Genomic DNA, 23,112 nt, shown 5'->3' with positions numbered 1-23,112 from the left:
AACACAGGATGTTCATTATATACAATACGTGATGCATGGCAATGTGGAAAACAACAAACATAACTGTAGCTGTCTTGCAAATAGGGTTGCACAGTTAATCAAAATTTGATTAGAATCACAATATCCAATGTAAAATGTGCCACAACAGACCATAATTGAGACCACAGACACAGATGTAAAGGAACATTAGGGGACAAAAAAAAATCTAATTTCACATCTCATTTTTTCAGTGAAGCGAAAGTAAATGTTTTCTTGTTTAGTTTTTTGCTTATTACATCCAGGTGGCAGATAAATTATAAAATACTATACATTTTTCATTCATGTTATTGTTTTGTAAAAGAAGACAAAACACATGAGATTTATTGTATTTTCAGTAATGCGGGCAGTGTCTTTCTTTAAGTATAGGATAGGAAACTATTTGGTACCGAGAGCCAACAAAAATCATTTTTTATTTTTGTCCTGTATGAATGAAATGGAGCAAACAATGGCTGAAATTGTGACTCATCTCCGCCAAAATAATCACAATAGGATTTTCTTTGTGTAGTTTGTGGCTCTTCGGCTCTGATATCTGAATGACCGAAGCTCTGGCAATGTTCATATACAGTATGAGCTTTGATGTTAAAGGGATAGTTCAACATTTTGGCAAATTGGCCCATTGCCATAATCCCTATAGTCATAGCAGTAGGTTTGTTATCTTTAATTGTCAGTGCGAGTTGTTATCTCATAGCGTGGTTAATGTGCAGGTCACAACTTGTCCACCAGAGCGTTTTGGAGTTGTTGGATTGTGTATTTGATGAGTTTGATGGCTCTGGCTCCTTTTGACGGCTCTGCTCTGCCGTTCTAAAAATAGCTTGCAACAACAAATTAAGGTTACGAACCTACTCCTAACACTATAGGGATTATGGCAATGGGCCAATTTGCCAAAATGTTGAACTATCCCTTTAAGGTATGTGACTGATGTGTGGAAAAGAAAACTACATGTGGTGTTTTATTCGTTGCTTCATTCGGTCCTGAGAGAAAAAAAAAACTCCCTCCCCCAGGTCTTCATCACGAGTTAATTCTGGGGATTTTCAGTGGGTTTTGTTAAACGCTGACTGTTTTATAATGACTCAACAGCACTACATATCCTGTCATCTCATCATTACGCCATTAAGAGGTTCTGTGCTTTGTATATAGATATTTGTATTGGACCATCCAGATAATACTGTGGGTTATGGACTCAAACCTCAACCGTTGGGCTGACACTCAGTGTAAACACCAGGAGAATTATAGTTTATCTGATCCCCGACTGAACTGTTTGAACATTTCCTGCTGTCTGCGTTTCATCAGGTTCTGCATCATCAGTCGTTTTTTTGTGAAGGCGTCTCAAAATTGTGCAAAGTAACTTAGTTGCATCTTTGTGAGACATAAATCGGTGTCGATTCATTGCCACGCTCTAGGCTGTGGTTGGTGGTGTCATGTTAGATGTGATTTTTACACTTAGATGCACAGAATGACCTTTTATCCTGCACAAAGCTTTGTTAAGTACCAGTTGTCAGGCTTATTTTCCCATCATATCACTGTGTGTAGAGTTTGAAAGACAAGACATGATCATGATGCAGCAGGCTCTTCATTTTTTAATATGACCATGATCTCTATCCACATTGTAGATTTATCACGTCACATGACCATCTGCGTATATTGGGCGTGTGTGAGCCAGTGTAAACAGGAAGCAGATTGTCCTCTGCAGTTGGTTAGTTGCAGGTTTGGAGGAGTGTGGACGCCAGGAATAAATGTGGCAAGAGAGATTATTTTAAAACTGAAACATCAGTGTGGAATGGATGGAGTCAAAAAATCTGCTGCATCTTGCTTGAATTTTGACTTAATTTATCATGTTTGACTGCTTCATGTGCACAACACCACATCACCCAAGAATTACTGTTCTTGGCGATAAAGTTGGATTGATGTTTGAGCAGATAGAAAGATGAACATCGCATGTTGTAGAAACGAATGTGATGAGAGCAGAAAAAGACTTCTGTAAGGCTGGAGAAGTAAAAACCAACACTGTCGGTTCACATCAGGGCCTCACCCATTTATTGTCTGACTGATTTAATTGTTTATTTTGAGTCTTTCTCAGACATATCAGTATTATATCGTTGTGTGTGAAGGCTGATAGGAACCGATGTGAACCCTTTTTTGTGCCTTCAGTCTTTGCAGGCGAACTCCAAACAGTCTGGGTTTAATTGAGAAACAGTGTGTGTCCATGTGTTGGTTGATCCACTGGAGAAAAATAACATTAGTGTTGTGTTCATTCAGTTTGTTGTTAGATAGGTTTGCTCCACACAACACTGATAGGCTGATGGGGTCTTTCACTGGAATAGTTGATAATAGGCTCTTGCCCTTTTTGTAGTTATTTATCATTAATGTCTAATAGTTTACTTCAGTGTTTCACTGAGGCTAAATTATTTATTGTTAAACAGTAAAATCTTATGCTTCCAGTACCGGTATATATTTGTGACAAGTGTTTGAGCCATATTTGAAGGATCATTCAGTTAAGAGATTAAAAAGCCGTTGTCTCAGAGCTAGTCGAACTTTCTCACTGTGAGTTTTCCGTCTCTGTTGATTCATCATGTAACTGTTGTGGTTGTTTTAGGAGCAGAACAGGTCCTGCTGCTGGCGAGACGGACTGACCTGCGGAGGATCTCCCTGGACCTGCCGGACTTCACCGACATCGTCCTTCAGGTAGAGGCACACACACACACACACACACACACACACACACACACACACACACACACACACACACACACACACACACACACACACACACACACACACACACACACACACAGACTCCATAATGTACTAATTGTTCCTCTGCTCATACAGGTTGATGACATTCGCCATGCCATCGCCATTGACTACGACCCGGTGGAGGGTTACGTCTATTGGACAGACGACGAGGTCCGGGCCATCCGGCGCTCCCACATCGATGGCAGCAATGCCATGATACTGGTTACCACGGAAATCAACCACCCTGACGGTATAGCTGTGGACTGGGTGGCCAGAAACCTGTACTGGACCGACACCGGCACCGATCGGATCGAGGTAGGGCTGAGACTTTTCTTATTAGGGTTCATTAAAATTCACTCCACCTGTCTGACCAATCAGAGCCTCCCTAGCGCAGCTTTACAAAGAAAATCAACACGCTGTGATTCTTTAGTGTTGTATTTTGCCGTCCTGTGCTTTTCCAGGTAACCAGACTGAACGGAACATCCCGGAAAATTCTGATTTCGGAGAATCTTGACGAACCCAGAGCCATCGTCCTGGACCCTGTTAATGGGTAGGTGGTAGAGTGTGTCTGTGTGTGTGTGTGTCCCTTCCCTGGCTGGGGAGAGTTCACCTTGTAGTTCACTGTAACGCTACGATACATCCACCAAACAAAATGCTCAAACACATCCTGACCCTCGTTAGACCCGCTCCCTCCCAGAATAATGAGCGTTGCCATGGATTTGCTACAGCTTTGAAGGGTCTCAAACTGGAAATGGATAAGACAAATGATCAATTACAGTAATTAGGGCTGTGAAGCAATTAAAGGTTATATTCATTACATGCTGTGTGATGAATACATTTTGATTAATCACACACATACTTTTTTGCCTTGGAAGTATTCTGAAATATTTATGGACTTAAGTTTCCACTTCCTGTCAGTGAAGTGTGCAGCAACACACTTTTTTTTTTTTTGTTCTCTTTTCTGTGTCGTAAAACTACAGGATTATGGACAAAAATGCTAGTTGTGTCAAAATATGTCCTGTCTTACCACTGGTCTGCAGTGTATTGCAATACATTTTTCAAGGGCATTAGTCACATTTCACAGGTAGACGTGCTCAATTTGTATCTAAATGTCTTGCAATCGGTGCTCCTATCAACAGCTCCATCTGGGTGTTTTTTAAAATGTAAATAATCAATTTATGGCGCAAAGTATCGTCTGCTCATCTGCCTCCATCATGTCACAAAGCCACTGAGGCCAGAACAGTTTCACTGACGCAGGTCGAAGGGCAACATGGAACAAGAATTATCAATTTTTTTTAAATTTTATTATTTGTTCTGTAATTATTTAATGAAAAATAACATCTTATTTTGACAGCTGCAGATTTAATTATCACAACATAACATCTCAAAGCTGTTCAATTCCCCAGCGTTGCTGAACCTAAACAACTCAGAGAGTCGGCCCTTTTTAATCCAGTTCATCCCAAACCAGCTCCATGTTGAACCTCTGAACAGCCAGTCTGCTGTCCTAATGATTAGTTAGTTAGTTTTAGTTTATTTCGGACATGTTAAAAAAAATAAAACATAATACAGAAATGGACAGACATAACAAATAAAAACTTTGCAAAGACAACATAAAAATAAAATAAAATAATTGAAAATAAAGATAATTAGATTTTTTTGTTTGTTTGTTTTTTCATATCCGAAAAGGAGTGGGAAGAAGTCAAACTTATTTACTCCCACCCCTTATTCATAAATTATCTATCAAGTTATCTAGTCCTTATAGTCTATACAATAAATTAATTTATGAGTTATTTAACTGGATGATGCATCAGATGGCACAGTGATCGTCTTCTCTCTCTCTCTTTCCCTTCTTCCACCTGACTCTTATCACTATGACTGCAATGAATAAGCAACAAAAAAAGAAAGATAATATGTCCTCGGTATGGTATGTAGAGCTGAAGTCACAGTTCAGTCTCTGAGATGTGTGACAATAAATGTTCCAGACCACTTGACTTGAGCTTCTGAAATATCAATAACAAGTAAAATCGGCTTCAAAATGTAAAAACAAACCATCTATGTATTAGTTGGTGAATGTATAAAACATTTCACGTCCATTTAACTCCAGCTGCCTCTGTCTCTCTTCAGCTTCATGTACTGGACTGATTGGGGTGAACATCCTAAGATCGAGCGGGCCAACCTGGACGGAACGGACCGGGCCGTCCTGCTCAACAGCTCCCTGGGCTGGCCCAACGGACTGGCAATAGACTACGCAGCAGGGAAGCTCTACTGGGGGGACGCCAAGACGGACAAGATAGAGGTATGTCAGCAGCAAGACGACACATCTGTGTTTCTCATCTGTCACCGTCTCTGCAGGTCCGGTGTGACCTGACCTGTCTGGTCTAGTTTGGTACGGTTTGTACTGGTCTGGTCTGGTCTGGTCTGGTCTGGTCTGACCTGTTCATCCCGTCCACTGCAGCTCCAGTGAAATAAGACAGGCCAGAGAGTAAAGTACTGCAATAGGAAAATGTGTGAAAGGCTCAACTGAAGTGATTCAAGGCCAATCTCATGCAGATAAATGACCACACCTTCCACATGGCTCCTGCATTGATAAAACAAGAATGATAGACAACTGAATAAAAATTCTTGTGAGACAGAAGCCGGAGATGTGATGAGATGTGATGAGATGTGATGCTTCCAGTGTGCTAATGGGTTTTGGATCTGTTTTTTGGAGCATGTTGGGGAACGACTGTTGCTAGCTATTGTGTCAGTTGGTCTGTTTGTCATTTGAGAAAAACTACCTGAGAACAAAAGGCAGGGCTGGGCGTGACTGTCTTTACTCTGGGTGTGGGAGTCTGGTAAAAAAAAAAGAAATGTGCGTAAGCTGGAGAATGTTGTTTTCTTCAGACATTCCAGATATTTATCTTTTCTTTCTGTTGCTTCTTGATTTTTTGATAGTGGGTGTTGTTCACCTGTCGCCTCAGCCATCAGCCAGCATGTCTCGTTCCTCGGGCTGATAAACTTAAGCTTGTGTGTGACAGCTCACAGCGAGATTAAGAGTCAAACCGGCCACCGTGACAGGCACGAGTGCAGCTTCTGCTCTCATCCCATGCAGCGGTTTGGTTTAGGGCTTTTTTTTTTTTACGCTCAGAGCTTCTTCATCCACACCACTCAGCTGCTGGGTCGCTCCCCGCCCTGTTTGGGGCCTCAAATCTGAAACATATGTGACAAAATGTGATGAGTCTGAATATAGATTTTAAACACAACGGGCCTGTCAGCGGTGATACGAGCCGTCAGGTCATCGCCGTGTGACAGCAGATTCAGGTCAGCCTGAGTTCTGTGAAGGTCCCTGGCTTCAGAAAAACAGGTCAGTGCCAAAAGGCTCAGAGAACTCCATGTACTCACAGTAGGACTGCTGCTGCTCAATTATCTGCTCAAATTATTTATTCATCAGAGATGCCCTGATTGACTGACCACCGAACACGATCAGCCGATTTTTATTAGAAAAAAAATGTGATTGGAAAATGATGCTCCTAGACACGATCAACTCTAACCAATCAGCTGTGGTTAATCAATGTGTTTGTGATCACTGAGCTTGTTCGCAGGCCAAAACAAGTCAAAATGTCGGCTACAGAGAAACTGATGAAATGTACGGCACCGGCTGTTTGACTGCTCACAGCCATGATGTCGCCTATTTCCTATTTTTTCTTTTATTAGGTTAAACAAAGATGTAAAGTGATGTCACTAGATTTTAGTCCTGAGGCACAACAGCATTCATGCTATTTGTAAAAGTTGTGGTAACCATAGTAACTCACGCAGACACAGCTGCTTGTGTTGTCCATGACATGAGAGGAGCAGCAGAATGGGAATAAATGACAGGGACATGAGAAGAGACAACAGACACATTTAACAGAGCAGAGAATCATTTTACTGAGTGTCTGTTTGTATTGTCAGAGACTGTGTGTGCTGCTCATCTGCTACTAGGAGATTAATACAAATACTAATGTGATACGTTGATGTGATATTGAAGGAGACGGAGCTCAGGACCCTGGCCCAGTTTAACTTCTGGTTCCCTTACAGGCCGATGTTCAATCTAATGATCATTCAGTTAAGAGATCTCCCCCTGAACATGAGAGGGAGAGGTTCAGTCTGTCTGTGATGCACCCGCAGGTCTGTGCTCACATTAGTGTAAGCGTAAATCATGTTGACATGGTGACAGGCATAACACGTTGCCCCCAGAAAAAATGAGCAGCATTTGCCCCAGCTGATGTCACACATAGATGATCGGTATCTGTATCAAATGTTTGGAGAATTCCTGATAATCAGTATCACTTTTATAGTCATTGAATTTGGAAACACCACACCTTTGATGTCTCCGTAACAGTGGACTTTCTTGAACTTGAATACGATTCAAAGAAATAAAAAATTTGATAAATCAATAAAATAAATATCTAAATATTCACATGTATAGAAATAATGAATAATGAAACCAGGTCAGGTGTGTTGCAGTGCACTGGTCCAACATAGTGAAAATGTTTTTGTATTCAACATACTCCAGTCAGTAACTCGGTTCAAGGAATTTAAAGTCTGGCCGGACGAGACAACAAAACTCTTTTGTCCTCCATATACTGCTAACGTACACCGACTACGTAACCAGGAAGTCTGGGCTAATTCTTCAGGGGAGATTACATTTGTTGCAAAACAGAACTCATCACAATAACTGTCAGAATTGTAATTAAATAAAATGAGGTTCATAGCCGAGCCATAACCTGCACATCAGGTTAAGTGGAGCCTTCACAGAAGTATTAAATGTCTCCTGTAGCGCTTCACACCACAGAACCAGCTCTGCAGTGTGCGTTTCACAGGTTGTGTATGTATCTTTCTACATAAACCGGTCTGTTTTGGAGCCTGGAGGTCTTCACAGCCCAGCGTCTGAGGCAGAGGAACACAAAGTGAGGCAGGGCTGGGGGGTGGGGGGGTGGGGGGGTTGTTATTCTTGTTGCCCTTCCCCCCTCTCTTCAAGACTTCCACTGCTGCTTTAAAGCAGGTGTTCTCCAGTCTCCCGCTTTCTCTCACACCAAGGCCACAATAACTTCACGTTCCTCTGATTCGCGGTGGTTCCGTTTGTTCTTTCACTCATCATTTTTTATTTGTTTACTGCTTCCCGTTGGTATTTGTCTTGTGTCTTTGTGTGTTCATCGCCCGTGCGGCTGCGGCTGTGCTGCTCGTTGTGGCGCCTGTGGAAGTGGACAAGTTTACTGCTGTTAACATATTTTCATAGCAGCAGAGGAGACCGGACCAAAGTAGTGAATGCCTGAGCTTTCTGGCTGAATGCTTACCAGTTGAAAAGAGGTGGCTGCTCCCTCCTCCCTCCTCCCCCTCCTCCTCCTCCTCCTCCCTCCCTCTGTTTCTCTCTCTCTCTGTCAGGGTGAAAGGACCCACCTCAAAGGGCTTTTTTCACGTTTCAGCCTTGTTTTTATCCTGTTGAATAGAAATTGCTGCTGGGTGTGAAGACATTTCCATTGTACGTCTCCTTGTGTCTCTCTCTCACACTCTCGTGTGTGTGTGTGTGTGTGTGTGTGTGTGAGTGCCTGTGTGTGTGTGTGTGGCTGTGTGTACTCTAATGTTATTCAGTTTTTATTATCACACATGAAGAGTGAGGCAGCAGCCAGTTTAAGAGTTTAAGATATTAACTAGAAAAATCATCTCAAACTGTAACAGTAACACTGCATTTATAAAGGCTGCAAAGTGTGTATAAAAAAACAAACATATTGAGGTAATTTGAGTAGAAATATGGACTGTGATATTGCTTTTTCAGTTTGAAAGATTTTACAGTTTATTTTCACAAAAATAATGGTTTTGATCAATTGTGTAGCCCCAGTGCTTAAAACTTAAATTACCGTACTCATTTCCTGATACACCAACATCGTAGCAGCAGGTTGAGGCTGATGAGCAGTCAGACTGATTTGACTGTTTTGTCTGACTAAATTAAAACTCAGGTCACAGCCACATGTGGTCTGCTAAGTTTATCCTTCGATAACAGGCGTTGGTCACCCACCATGCAGCTCCTGGGGGACCGGGGATAAAGACGAGGCCCCTCTCCAACACACACACAGCTGAGATCCATCTGGATGGAACAGTGTTGAAGGTTCAGGGTGTTGCACTTAAGGAGAGAAGAGGTCATCAGATCAACTTGGCTGAACTCCCTGACAGTGGCCGAGGCAGGATGGGGTCTGAGGTTAGGAATAGGAGCGGTGGATTTAGGGTTAGGGGATGGATCGCTGGGGTTGGGTTTACTATTCCAGGAGGGAGTGGGCTTCTCATGAAAAGGAGAGTCCACAGCTCCACGACTTGAGTCACAGAGTCACAGAAATGTCACAGTCACAAATATGACTCCTATATAAGAGGAAGTTGTTCAGTCTGATTTTTATGGACTGAGTTCTTGATTGCTCTGATACTTAGTATTCAAAAGTACTACGTTTTAAATGGCAACATTTACTCCACATTTACAGGACTGAAAGACTCTGAACCAACCAGCTGACTAACTGCTGTGTCTGTAGTGCTAAGGCTATTGTGATACCTGTGGATTGATTGTGTCAGTTAAAGCGATGATGGCCAGATTATCAGATCTACAGTGGATTTACTAAGGCACTCAATGTCAAACTGTGACTTGAGCAAATATTTCCTCAGGCATCTTTAAGATTATTGTCATTGCCAACTTCATACTTGAACTACTACTGATCTGAGATCATTTATTCATTTGTTTTTGTTTTTAAAATGTTGTTGCTCAGGACCTTTCAATATGAGTGAAAGGCCCCAGAAATAACTTATTCTACTCACTGCCTTAGTTGTGTGCGTGTGTGTGTGCGCCTGACAACTGAAAACTGAACAGCGCCCAACGTTTTAGTAAAAGAGAGAAGAGAGAGAATGATAAATGACTGAGGTAGACTGAAGACTCTCTCTCTCTCTCTGTTTTCAAGTCTTTTTAAAGAAATCTGACTCCCCCTCTGCAACCACCCACCCAACCCCCTCGTCTGTGGAAAAAAAAAAAAAAAAAAACCCTCTGAAGTTACCACAGGCCCCCTCCTTTTAAAAAGAGTGTGTGCGCGCGTGTGTTAGCTGCTTTGACTGATGTGTTGCTTTCTGTGTGTGCGCACACATACACACACACTCACGCACAATAAGGAGAAAAAAAAGAAGAAGAAAAAAAAAACGCTGCTTTGTTGTGATTATGCAGATTGACTGTGTGTTGTACCATTCAGTCACACTTTGGAGCCATATGGTAACTGCTTGTGTGTGTGTGTGTGTGTGTGTGTGGAGGCAGGGAGGTGTGTATGGTGGAATTTCCCCTGCTAAGGCCCCTGTTCTCTGTGTCAGTAGCTGCCTGAGTCTTGTCTCTAACCGGGCTCAGACTGTACGAGACCAGCTGACACAGATGTGCCGGTGTCAGAAGAGGAATGTGACCAAGTCCAGTGACGCTGTGTTAAAGTGTTGGTACAAATACCTCAGACACCTGTACTGGGGTATTTACGTTTAAGTCATATTTTTCCACGTCAGTTTTTTCCTTGGTTTCTTTGAAAAAAAAATATTTTACAAAATGAATGTTAATGAAAAACAAATTGTAAAAGTTAAATTGTAGATCATTGTCAACTCGTTTAAATTAAAGGGATAGTTCAACAATTTGGCAAATTGGCCCATTGCCATAATCCCTATAGTCATAGCAGTAGGTTCGTTACCTTTAATTGTTGGTGCAAGATATTTTTAGAACGGCGGAGCAGAGCCGCGAGCTGCTCAGAGCTACGCTACGGAGGCTCATGGGATTTCTTCAGTTTCCTTCATCAAACTCATCAAATACACAATCCAACAACTCCACAACGCTCTGGTGGACAAGTTGTGACCTGCACATTCACCACGCTATGAGATAATAATGAATAAGAACGTTACCAGAAAGAGTTGTGTTCGAGGCAAATGCAGAGACTGCTTGTTGAAAAACTGCCTCCAACGGGAATGCAATTTGCCAAAATGTTGAACTATCCCTTTAACACAGTAAAAGAAGATACACTGTCATTTTTGATGACGATAACCACTTGTCGTCATGACTGTGGCTCATGACGCTCAGTGCATCGCATGGCACAGGGTGTGTTGGCCTGGTGCCCAGCAGATATCTGCAGTCTAATCTGGATCTTAAATCTGATTCACATTTAAATCGTTAGCTCATTTCCAACACTATGAATCAACTTTAGTGCGTTTCTGTATTTGCTTATTATTTTGTTGCTGTTGTCAAACGGGAACATTTGTTTCTCACTTTGCTCATGTTGTAGTGTGTGTGTGTGTGTGTGTGTTTGTGTGTGTGCGTGCCTGCAGCAAATTGGTGAAGATGTTTTCTTCATTTGCTTTCCTACTGTTTATTAAAACCATTGTTGTTTTATAGGTCATTAAATGTGAAATGTGCAGTGAGGAACAGGAACCAGGAAAACCATCACACATGCAAAGGAAGTCCTGTCTGTGAAAACAGGCTCTTCACCTGCCAGTAACGAGCTACATTTATTCTCGTTAACAAAACAGAGTTTTTTATTTTTTATTTTTAGCATTTGTGGTTTCTGGATGGAGCCTGTTCTCTGTAAATAAGAAAGATAGCCCAACTCTGCACTGGTGCTTCACCCGGCGCAGCGTGTGTTATGTGGTCCTAGTTTTCATTTGGTCTAGCATGTGGCCCTTTGCTGCATGTCACAATGAGTAATAAAGACAAAACCTGATCATCATGGCTCAGTCGGCTCAGAGATGCACTAAAAATCAGTACTTTCATTTAACATAGTGAAGGAGCAGAGGAGGTCAGAGCAGACTGTGGACCTCACAGTGCACAAGACAGGAGGAGAGTGATGTTCAGACAGATGTGTAGCTGATACACTGACTAAAAGCTTAGTCATTTCCCCTTCATGGCAGCTGTAATGGGCTGAAGTTTTACATAACCCACTTGCTTGAATTTTGTTGAGTCTTAACGTAACTGAGGGCGTGGTGCTTTAAGTGACAGTTGGGTGAGCGTATGCTTGCCACAAGCCAGCATGCACCGAGGTCTGAGCTCCACACACACCTCTCCTCTTTGCCCTTTTTTTTTGGATTAACCGGGAGTTCAGGGCCGTGAGCTGCTGGCAAGATGGTGACATTATGAACGGGTCTCTCTGCAGGCCGACCTCCAGAAACCTGCAAATGATGTCACCGAGGCTACTCCCATCTTTACTTATAGTCTATGGTTCGAACTCTTACCCAGAGCTGCTTCCTGTTTGTCACCTGTGTGTGTTTCCTTCCCTGTTCAAGAATATATATATATTTATGAAACGGAAAGGTGAAATCGGGCGATCTGAATCTATTCTAAAGCCTTGTCACAGCATAGGCCATCACTCCGCGTCAGGCACGTATGACTGGTATGAATGGAAGTTGTTGTCATGTATCCATGACAACAGACTGTTGCAGTCCGTAGCAAAAGACAGTTGATGTCTTTACGATGTTAAAAAATGGACTAAAGTAGTTGAATTCACATGTTTAAGGTGAACTTTCACTTCCGGGGAGGGTTAACAATGGGGACTGAGCAGTGACTTTCACCTGAAAAAATGCGGAGGAAAAGACGAGATGCAGAGCTACTTGGAGCTAACGTCTGGAGAGGTGGGACTATTTTTTTTCACACTGAGGCTATTTTATTGGATAATATGTATTTCTGGTTGAATAAAACTATATCCCGTATCCCTCTTTCATATTGCCTTTATTGGTAAGGCTTCGCGTCGGGCCGAACAACGCCCCTTAGCCGTGGTATAATGAGCATATTCCACGGCCTGTCGTGATATATTGCTTAAATATATATTGTTCAACAGATGTTCAGAGGAAATTGGAGCTAAAGTTAGAAAACAAAGTTTCCAGGGGATTCTTAAAAATGAACACATGGTTTGGTGCCAGGGTTGTGGCTCGTGACTTACTCCATGATTTATTAAGATGCAGGCACTGATAGCTTATACAAGTGATGTGAATGTTTAGAGTGAATGAAAGTAGATGAGTGAGGTATGTTTCTGTGTGTGTGTGTGAGTCAGGATTTAAATGTGTTGTAACAGGAAACAGTCATAGAAAGAACATGAGGAAGACAGGACACCAGGTCAGGGGTTAACATACCTCTACATACAACAGTAACTATAAATACAGAATGAACAATGAATGACTGCGTCAGAACATGTGTGCACTTCAGAATAACATACAAACGCAACATGCGAACATCGACGCAAGAGACTTGACTTTTTTTTTCTCTTTCAACGCTTTTTCCTGAAACAACACAGAAGACGAGCGAGCGCTGTGGCTCAGGTCTGCTCTGCGTCAGATCGCTGCCTGGCAGATAGCGAGCGGCTGAATGGATCAGTAAGATAAAGGATTGAAATGAAGTTTTGTGTGGACATTGGCCTCCGAGTGGCTCCGCGCTGCCCTGATGCTTTATCCCCCGTGAGGGCCGTGAAAGACGATTTGAGCCAGCTTTGTGAAATGGTGGAGCTGCTCTTTATAACGCTGGCAGTGGTAATAATGGAGCAGGCAGCCAGGGACAGGCAAACACACACATAGAAGCTTCCTCTGACAGGCAGCAGGCAAACTAAGTTGTCTGGTCGCTGGATTCACCAGCTGGAGACGTTTTGAAGCCAACGTGAAGAAGGTGCTGCACTTTTTCAGCTTTATCAGGACTCAGGCTGTGTTATTTATTCTTTTTTTTTAATTAAGTATATTTTTGGGACTTTTTTTGCCTTTATTTCATAGTATAGTTGAGAGAGACAGGAAATGGGGAGGCAGAGAGGGTGGGAATGGCATGCAAAGGGCTTCAAACTGGGGCTGATTGCATGTCATGACAGAGTAACGAAGTGACAGACACATTATAGTAAAACCATGCTTATTCTATGGTGGACACTTTTCTTAGACTGATACCTAATATTGCACTTTGCCATATATGAGATAAACTGTATTTCACTGCTTTGATCAGAGATGGACAGAGTACTCCACCCCAGTACTTGAGTAAGAGTATAAATACTACTGGTCAAAATTTACTCTGTTACAAGTAAAAGTAGCTCAGTCGACATGTTACTCGAGTAAGAGTAAAAAAGTACTTGCTTTTAAAAGGTACTTAAGTATCCAAAAGTACATGCTTTTAAATTTACTTTAAGTAAAAGTAAGAGTAAGAGTACATTTCTTATTTTTCACATCAATGAATTACTATAATTTTTTCTAAATGAATTTAAGAACCTTTTAACTCTTGTTTCTGAGAATTAACTCTTTGAAACCGCCTGAAAGTAACCAGTACTTTTCAGCCTTCCTATAAATTAACTCGAATAAAAGTAAAAATATTTGTCTTTGAAATGTATTCAAGTAAGAGTAATAAGTACCAAAGAAATCTAATACTCAAATAAAGTACAAATCCTCAGGATATGTACTTAAGTACAGTACTCAAGTAAATGTACTCCGTTACTGTCCACCACTGGCTTTGATAAACCAAAGAACAATATTATAATACTGGGACTGGACTGTATGGAGATACCTTGATGGAGCCTGCTCAGATCCTGGTTCCAGAGTGTCTCATACGCAGCACATGTGAACACTGAATCCACTTTTCTAACATAAAAGCTCTATTGCAGTTTCCAGCCAACAGCAGCACCTGGGAGACTCAAAATAACTTTTCTAAAACTCCGATGTGAACACTTTGGAGCTGTTTGTAAATCTACATCTTGCAAACACGCGGTTGAGTTGTTTTAACAATGTAGTTTTTACAGGTCAGATACCTGGAGCCCGCTGCTTTATCATAAAAAACAAATAGGAATGTGTCCGTCTTTATTGTGGAGCCAGGAGGTAAAAAAACATCTTCATGCTCTCACTTCTGATATCATGCTGTCCATAATCACCTCATACTGTCTTATATCAAACACCACATACAGGTGGTATCATCACAGCACGACGACTGATTGTGCTGATGACGCTGTGTTGACGTGTTTTCCATAAATCCTGGCTGCGCTCTCAGGTTAGATGAATAACAGAAACACCTGTTGTTGCTCAGAGTTTCCACCGTGTCCTGCCAGCTCACTCTCCTCTCTCCTGCTCCTTCATCCTGTTTTCCTAAGTCTGTCTCCCCTCTAGAAGCTCTTCCATCCCTGGTGCCATATTACAAATAATAATTTACTGCATTAATGGGAAAACAAGACAAACACGGCCTTGACTTTTGCAAAGACGGAAGCTAACAATGAACACTCAAATGACCGTTCATCACCAGTCATCATCCATTGATACAACCTCAGTGTGTGTGTGTGAGGTGTATTTAATCTGATCTAATGTATCGTGTAGTCCTATCCTAAAGGTGAGTAAAATTCAGTTAAAGGGATAGTTCAACATTTTGGCAGATTGGCCCATTGCCATAATCCCTATAGTCATAGCAGTAGGTTTGTTACCTTTATTTGTCGGTGCAAGCTATTTTTAGAACGGCGGAGCAGAGCCACAAGCTGCTACCTCTAAAACAACTCTGTCTGGTAACGTTCTGTTATTATCTCATAGCGTGGTGAATGTGCAAGTCACAACTTGTCCACCAGAGCGTTTTGGAGTTGTTGGGTTGTGTATTTGATGAGTTTGATGAGGGAAACCAAGAAATCCCATTAGCCTCCATAGCGTAGCTCTGAGCAGCTCTGCTCCGCCGTTCTAAAAATAGCTTGCACCGACAATTAAAGGTAACAAACCTACTGCTATGACTATAGGGATTATGACAATGGGCCAATTTGCCAAAATCTTTAGCTATCCCTTTAAGCTGTGTGTTTGTCTCTACTGTGGATGAGACACCCAGTAGAGGCATTCAGTGAACCGGTTTTAATGAAATGTTATTGCTCATATTCAGGGCTGCTGCTCTTGAATATTTCAGTAATTGAGTATTCTGCCAGTTGTTCCTTTGACTAATTGAATAATTGGATGAGAGATTCTTTTGTCTCATTAAACAGCGTCCATAAACCTATGACAAAGAGAAAACTGGTCACTCAAAATGAATCACTAGTTAAAAGTTCCATTTATTCTTTCAATCGCATTCAGTATTATCTGGAGCCAATCCCAGCTGACGCAGGGCGAGGGTGGGGTGGGGTGGGGTGCACCCCGGGCAGGTTGCCAGTCTATAACAGGGCTTACATAAAGAGACAAACAAGGCACACACACGCTCACATTCTCACCGGGCAATTTAGAGTCAGCAATCAACCTTGTGTGCATGTCTCCAGACTGTGGGAGTCAGCTGGAGAACCCAGCAGAGAACCCAGCAGAGAACCCAGCAGAGAACCCACGCAGGCACAGGGAGAACAAACTCCACACAGAAAGGCCCCAGGCCAAGGAAACAAACCCAGAAACTTCTTGTTGAGAGGCAATAGCGCCAACCACTGCCCCACCCTGCTGCCCAGAGGTGAAATAATATTGATAATAATAGTAATTATAGTTATAATTGTTGGTAATGTCACTATCGGCCTGGCAAATGTCCCTTTGTGTTTATAGGAGTCAATTAAACTTATTGTTGTTGCATTGTAGGGTGTCGCTGTGAGGTAAAATCTATCAACACATTAATAGAAGAAATTATAATAAAATAATAATAAGACTCAGCTGTCGCAGCACTTCTGCTCTAACCTGTTACCTGAAAAAAAGAAAGAAAACCAATACGTTCTGCTGCTATGACACACAATGGCATGCATCCAGTGTGTTCGTAGCCTAAGACAACATTCATGAGCTGCAGTCACGAAAAGGAGGAGCATCACACAAAAGGAAAGGAGTAAACACAACGCAACCATGAACAAGCTCTGTGGCTATTTATCCATTTATTCATTTATTTATTTATTTGTTCACTAGGATCTCCAGGGTAGCACCTACTCTTGGTGTGGTCCACCCTGAAGTTATAACATGGTATCATGATGCAAAACATGTGTGTAAATAACAAATAAAGACAGAGGACAACAAAATAACGAGAAAAAAGAACACAAACAAGAGAAAAACTGCTTATAACAATGATAACAACGGGGACAAGTTTCCATGTATTGTCTACACAGTCAGTAAAAACATTTTGATACAGCTGAAACACCAGTAGCTCCACTAAAAACAGCATCTACAGCGACTGATGTATAGGTGAACAAAGAAAAACTCATTCTTTAGATATGGTCATATAGATAGATTATGTAGCAAACCCTGTCCTATGTGTAGAGCTGCTGCTGCTCTGTTATATTGAATATTTCTATGTAGTTCTTTTGACATTTGACTCCTATATTCAGGTGAGATGATTTTATAGAGGAAAAAAGGCTGGAAGTGAAAGCTGTGTGAGTAGTGGAGCTGCAGCCAGAAGCAGCTGGTAACTGGTGGCTGCTGTTACTGTTGAGTGTATCGTGTGTCACACATTGGTTCACATTCCTGAGAAACACTCCCATTATGAAACAACCACTATAAGTAAACACTCCCAGGGTGTCTGAACCTTTTCTGTTTGCTTATACAGGAAATAGCTCCGAGTCTCTATGGATGTGTGTGCGAGTGTGTGTGTGTGTGTGTGCGTGTGTGTTTTAACTGGAGGCCAGCACAGTTAAGAATTCAGGTAATTAAGGTGTGATCAGTTCATGAGGACTTTGAGAACATTGTCTTGTGGTAAAGTTTGAATTATCAAATTGCAAACAAGTTTTCAAATGTAAACTGGGCCAAAGTTTCTTCATCACAGGAGCAACGTACACACAGACAGGGAGAGAAGAGTATGAGAATACTTTACCCCAGTAGAAATAGCAGAGACTGAGGAATAAAGGTTGAGAAATATAATGAATCTGATTTCAAAGGAGGTTAAATCGAAAGCAACTGGACTTAGTTATTTGTCTAGGAAGACGTTTCACCTCTCATCCAAGAGGCTTCATCAGTTCATGTACGCAGCTGACCAGGCTGGGACTGGTCCAACTATCTGGTGTGGAGACTCACTATTTAACCTCTTGTGTGGGCGTTTCACAAGGGTGATGATGTCACTGGTTCCCTTTTTGTGCTCCAAGTGCCAACGACAGTCGTTGGAGTGACAGTCGTTGGTGGGAAGTTGGTTTCGACTTCGTTAGTGCCCTATTGTTCTCTAACGACAGTCGTTGGAGTCACTTGCCACTTGTGAACAGTAGTTGTTCTTTGAGGCTAGATGGTTGAGTCTCCTGGGAAGGGATGAAAGGGCAGCATTGTAAATTGGAGATAGGTGGTGTCTCAGACCTCCTCCCCTGTTGAGGGTTGGTTTTTCTACTTTTACAAAAATGGCTTCTTTAACTCCTCTTTCAAACCATCTGTCCTCTCTGTCTAGGATTTGAACATTGCTGTCCTCAAAGGAGTGGGCTTTCTCCTTGAGATGTAAATGAACAGCAGAGTCCAGTCCTGAGGAGTTTGCTCTCCTGTGTTGGGCCATGCGTTTATGCAGTGGTTGTTTTGTTTCTCCAATGTAGAGGTCTTTGCATTCCTCGTTGCATTGGACTGCATACACCAGATTGCTTTTGTGTGTGTGTGGTGTTCTGTCCTTGGGATGTACCAGTCTCTGTCTGAGTGTGTTGCTGGGTTTGAAATACACAGGGATACGGTGTTTGTTAAAGATCCTCCTGAGTTTTTCTGATACTCCAGACACATATGGAATGACTATGTTTTTTCTCTTGTTTTGTCTTTCTTTCTCAACCACTTTGCTGGTTTTCTTTCTGGAAGCAGCTGCAGTTTTCACAAAGGTCCAGTTAGGGTAACCACAAGTTGTGATTTAACCTCCTTTGAAATACTATGACCTGGACAAATGAGAATATGCACCGGCATAATGAATCTGAATTTCACAGTGGAGCAGAGGAAAAAAACACTCATTTGAATGAGACATTGTTGAATGAATCCTAAAATGTTCTGCTTTCTGTTTTTGGCTGAAGCAGGAACGATCCACAGGTGTTCTCCATAGAGATCATATTATTAAACTTCTGATCATCACGTTCACACTCGCTCCAGCATCACTGATTGTGCCAAACTGTGCTCATCACCTCCGTTGTTTTCTTGAAGGGATAGTTCACCCAAAATTCAAATTTCACTCATCTACTCACCCTCATGTCGACTAAGAGCTCTGAGAATTTTCAGAGTCCTCCGTTCCTTCTCTGAGTTATGGGGGGGTCCGCGCAGCAGTATTTGTCCATATAATGGTTGTGAATGATACCAACTTTCTTCGTCCAAAAAGACACACCAAAAAACATCCAAATACCTCCATACTGCTCGTCTGTAATGTCCCTCTTGTATTGAAGCCCCGACATGAGAAATTGTTCCGCCGGTCACACAGGAAGAGCAGTGAACTGAGACACTGGGAGCTTCCGCTACAAAGAATCTTAAAATATAGACTTATTTAATTTTTTTCAGAACAATTTCTCATGTCGGGGCTTCAGTACAAGAGGGACATTACAGACGAGCAGTATGGAGGTATTTGGATGTTTTTTGGTGTGTCTTTTTGGACGAAGAAAGTTGGTATCCATTCACAACCATTATATGGACAAATACTGCTGCGCGGACCCCCCCGTAACTCAGAGAAGGCACAGAGGACTCTGAAACTTCTCACAGCTCTTAGTTGACATGAGGGTGAGTAGATAATGAGTGAAATTTGAATTTTGGGTGAACTATCCCTTTACGGGAAATACCTCTCTATTGACATGTAGCTTGTGAATGAAGGTGAAGGTGAATCCTTCTGCATCAGTTTACCACATCTATTCGTCAGCCGATCCACAAAAGACACCGTTCATTTTTGGCGATAGAATCAGATTTTTAGTTCTGAGGTAAGATTGAAGACAGAGGTCAGGTGACTGAGGCCGTGAACTGGGCATAAGAGTGAGTGAGTAGCAGCAGATGGATGCTCGGTCAGCAGTCGGACCTCAGTGTGTTGGTTCCCCGGTGATCCTCCTGTTTTCCACAGGACGCCATTCATCCCGTGTGTTTTATTCAGTGTATCAGAGTGTGTCCGTGTGTGAGCGTATGTGAACTGTCCTGTGACGGTCTGACTTCTCCCTGCGTGTCTGATCAGACCTTTGTTACTTTTCTGTTTGCCCTCTTTCTTGTCCTTTCTGTCCCCTTTTTCCCCCCACGTCCATCAAGAAATGAGACATTCTCACACCCAAAATGAAGAAAGACGGGGGAAGAAAAATCACGCTCCCAGTGCATAATTCTTCCTGAAAAAGCCGGGGCGGAGAGAGAAAGAGGGAGCGAGAGAGGAGCAGAGGGCAGAGAGGGAGCGTCTCTCTGCCGTCCTTTCACTGGGACGGCCATATCTAATTGTGTCACAGTGATAAATGAATAGGTTTTTTGTGGAGGGGTCAGGAACCTCCCTTGGATCAGAGGCCCATCAAAGTGAAAGGTTTATTTTTTTCTGTTTGCCCCCCCTGCCTCTCTGAATGGATATTTAAATGAGTGCTCACTAAACAGAAAACTGCTCAACAACAACACTGATTCTTCCTGCTGACTTTTTTCTCTTCTTGTTGCGGTTTTCATTTCTTTGCAGCGTTGACACTCAATGTTAAAGTTACATTTAATCAAAACAAGAATAACATAAAAGAGAGACTTGACATTTTCCCCACCCCTGAATTGTGTCACCCCAGTTTGCAGTCATACAGTTTGCACACAACAACAAACATATTGAAACATACCTAAAGAAAAACTTAAATAAACTACAGCAATCTCACCTTCCTCTCTTACATAAAAAATTGGAGAAAATAATTTACAAAAAAAAATCTCTACAGTGACCACAACTACTTTTGTTGAGGGTGTAAAACCTTCCACCGTTTTAAAGTGGCTGCCATCAGAGGCTGTGTTCAGAACAGACACAATAATAAACTGCTTACTACATATTCAGATGGGAAACAGAGCAAACAGTAAATTAACAAAAGGCTGCAGACTAACACTTTTCAACATGCACACTGATTGGCCGGTTATCCCAGAAGCTGGGCGGCGAGCTGCTGCTGATATGAGGGCAGGCCTGAGCTTTTCTGGGATAATGGAGATGTGTAAAGAGGAGGTGGCTCTGTTGTGGCTCTCCAGCCCTTGGAAACTTAAACCCGTTCTTAGAAGGTGGACAAACCACATACGAGCCAGTTCCAGCAGCAGCCCACAACCACCACAAGGTTCATCTTGGTGGAAATGGGGTGGAAATGGGGTGGGGGTGGGGGGGAAAGCTCCATGGAAACCACTTAAGTGTCATTATTTTATCAGTCTTTCTTGTGGCACTTCACATGAAACTGTAAGGGGGTTCTTTTTTATTGAGGGTGAAATATGAAAGGCCCTGAGATCTGATGAAAACAACCATCACCTCTGCTTCTGCTACGTCATTGTATCACGTGTTCCTCTCACCTCCTAACAATGTCAGCACTTCACACGTGTCATTTTGTTGAGAAACAGCCTCCTACAGAATCCCTCAGCTGCCTGTTCGATCAATTAACAGTAAAATGAGGAAACATTCAGTCGGTCAGAGGATTTGGTTTTGTGGTTGTGTGAGTGTTTTAAATCTGCAACATGAGTTTAGCTTGAGCATGAGTGTAACTTGTCTCCCCCAACACAGTTACTGCCCGAGAGGTGAACGGTGGTGGATGAAGGCCTCATTAAGTTGTTGAGTGAAAAGTTAACACATTTAAAAACACATTCTTCACCACACTGCAGTGCTGCCCTGTGTGAAAACACATTATCACTGTGTCACAGTCTGATTGTTTTTACTGTGCACCACCAACTAAAACCTCCAAGTCCGAAGCCAACACTGAATCACCAAAGGCAGCAGTTCCTCTATTGACCATAGTGAGTCAGTCCCCTTAGACTCCCATGCTAAAGAGGAACTATGCAAGATTTGCACCTTAATTAAACAGCTTCAGAGTAATTGTGATGGTTAAATGACTTGTTATGGGGAGAGTGGAGGCTCTCTGCCTTCCACCTACCGTCTCGTGGCCGAAAACCAACCTTGCAAGATGAGCACAACCGGTTAGCAGTGAGTTTTTACAACAGTGTAAATATGCTCTGTAAAGAAAAAGAAAAAAACAACCAAAATGGCGAAAAAGTGACCGGACTTAACATGTTTACAAATAGTTTAGTCTCTACAGCTGATTTCCTCCTTCGTTATGATTGCTTATAGGAATCACCTGTTCCTTATTAACATTGTGGATAATTGGGGGTGTGGCCTCTTTGAATGACAGGTGGGTCAACATGTGCTAGCCACAAACTCACTATGCTTTGAAGTCTCAGCTCCACAGACGCCCTCTCTTGAATTTGATTTTTTTTTTTATGTGTCATGCACCAGTTAAGGTGCCTGGCCCATAAGGGCTTACAAGACACAGATTTCATACTCATAGCCAGCAAACATATTCAGCATAATACAAACAAAACAAAACCACATAGATAGAATTAGATAGATAGAATTCACACAAATAATTCATTCTTTTTCACTTTTTTTTTTTTTTTAGAAAAGTAGCTATAGTAAAGACCTCTTCTCTGAAAAACCATTCCAACTTAACCTCATCATCAGTCCAAAACAGCTCAAGCTTCACACTCTGCATCTTCTGACAGGGTATCTGCGGGGTCTTAAAAAGTCTAAAAAAAGTCTAAAATTTGAAAATCTAAATTTCAGGCCTTAAAATGTCTTAAATTCATTGAATTATTGTGTTCAAGTCTTAAATAATTTTAGACAGGTCTTAAATTTTCTAATGCCCATCATGGGCGAGCATTTCACTCGCATTTGACCCTAAAAAATACATGTGCAAACCGGGAAAATAGTTTAGGTGTGCTGTGCTCCTTGGGAAAAATGTTATTGTAGAGCCCTCGCTACCGCAAATGCTCAATAGAATGCTCCTGCGACACTTCATTGTGCTTTATTGAATGTATTTTCAACTACAAACAAGCCTAACACGCAAGTTATATAATGCAATCAATTTCTAATTTTGTGACTCCGCATTTCTTTTGTACGTTTTTTATTCGTCATGATAGGTCTTAAATTTCATCCGTAATGGTCTTAAATAGGTCTTAAAAAGTCTTCAATTTGAGCTGGTGAAACCTGCAGAGACCCTGTCAGAAATATTGTCATATAATGGACAATGAAACAAGAACTGAAGTTCATCCTCAATCACATTTAGATTACATGCAGTACAGAGTCTTCCCTCCTCTGGTACAGTTAAACCTACCTACTTCTATTGCCAGAGGGAGAATCCCAGACCTCAACTGAGCACTCTTCTTTGGACATTTTTGGATTAAATGAGGGCTAGGGGGGCGGAGTCAGACAGACACCGCCAAGATGACAACAGAGGAGCAGCTCACATAGAGCTCCATGGACCTCACGTCATCATGTCCATCTTTATT

The 23,112-nt window shown here is 42.0% G+C and overlaps 1 protein-coding gene across 1 annotated transcript in view; it reads left to right on the top strand.

Moving 5' to 3' along the window:
• lrp5 (low density lipoprotein receptor-related protein 5) overlaps positions 1 to 23,112 on the top strand; it is a 70,805-nt gene that overhangs the window by 27,004 nt on the left and 20,689 nt on the right. The window contains exons 8-11 of the mRNA XM_083973777.1: positions 2,633 to 2,721; positions 2,869 to 3,087; positions 3,234 to 3,322; positions 4,897 to 5,068. Coding sequence (XP_083829903.1) covers positions 2,633 to 2,721; positions 2,869 to 3,087; positions 3,234 to 3,322; positions 4,897 to 5,068 — 569 coding nt within the window. The remainder of the gene's footprint in view (positions 1 to 2,632; positions 2,722 to 2,868; positions 3,088 to 3,233; positions 3,323 to 4,896; positions 5,069 to 23,112) is intronic.

Source organism: Trachurus trachurus (assembly GCF_905171665.1).
Source record: "Trachurus trachurus genome assembly, chromosome: 6".
Lineage (NCBI taxonomy): Eukaryota > Metazoa > Chordata > Actinopteri > Carangiformes > Carangidae > Trachurus > Trachurus trachurus.
The sequence above is the reverse complement of the archived record's forward strand: the minus strand, read 5'-3'. Positions and strand labels throughout refer to the sequence as shown.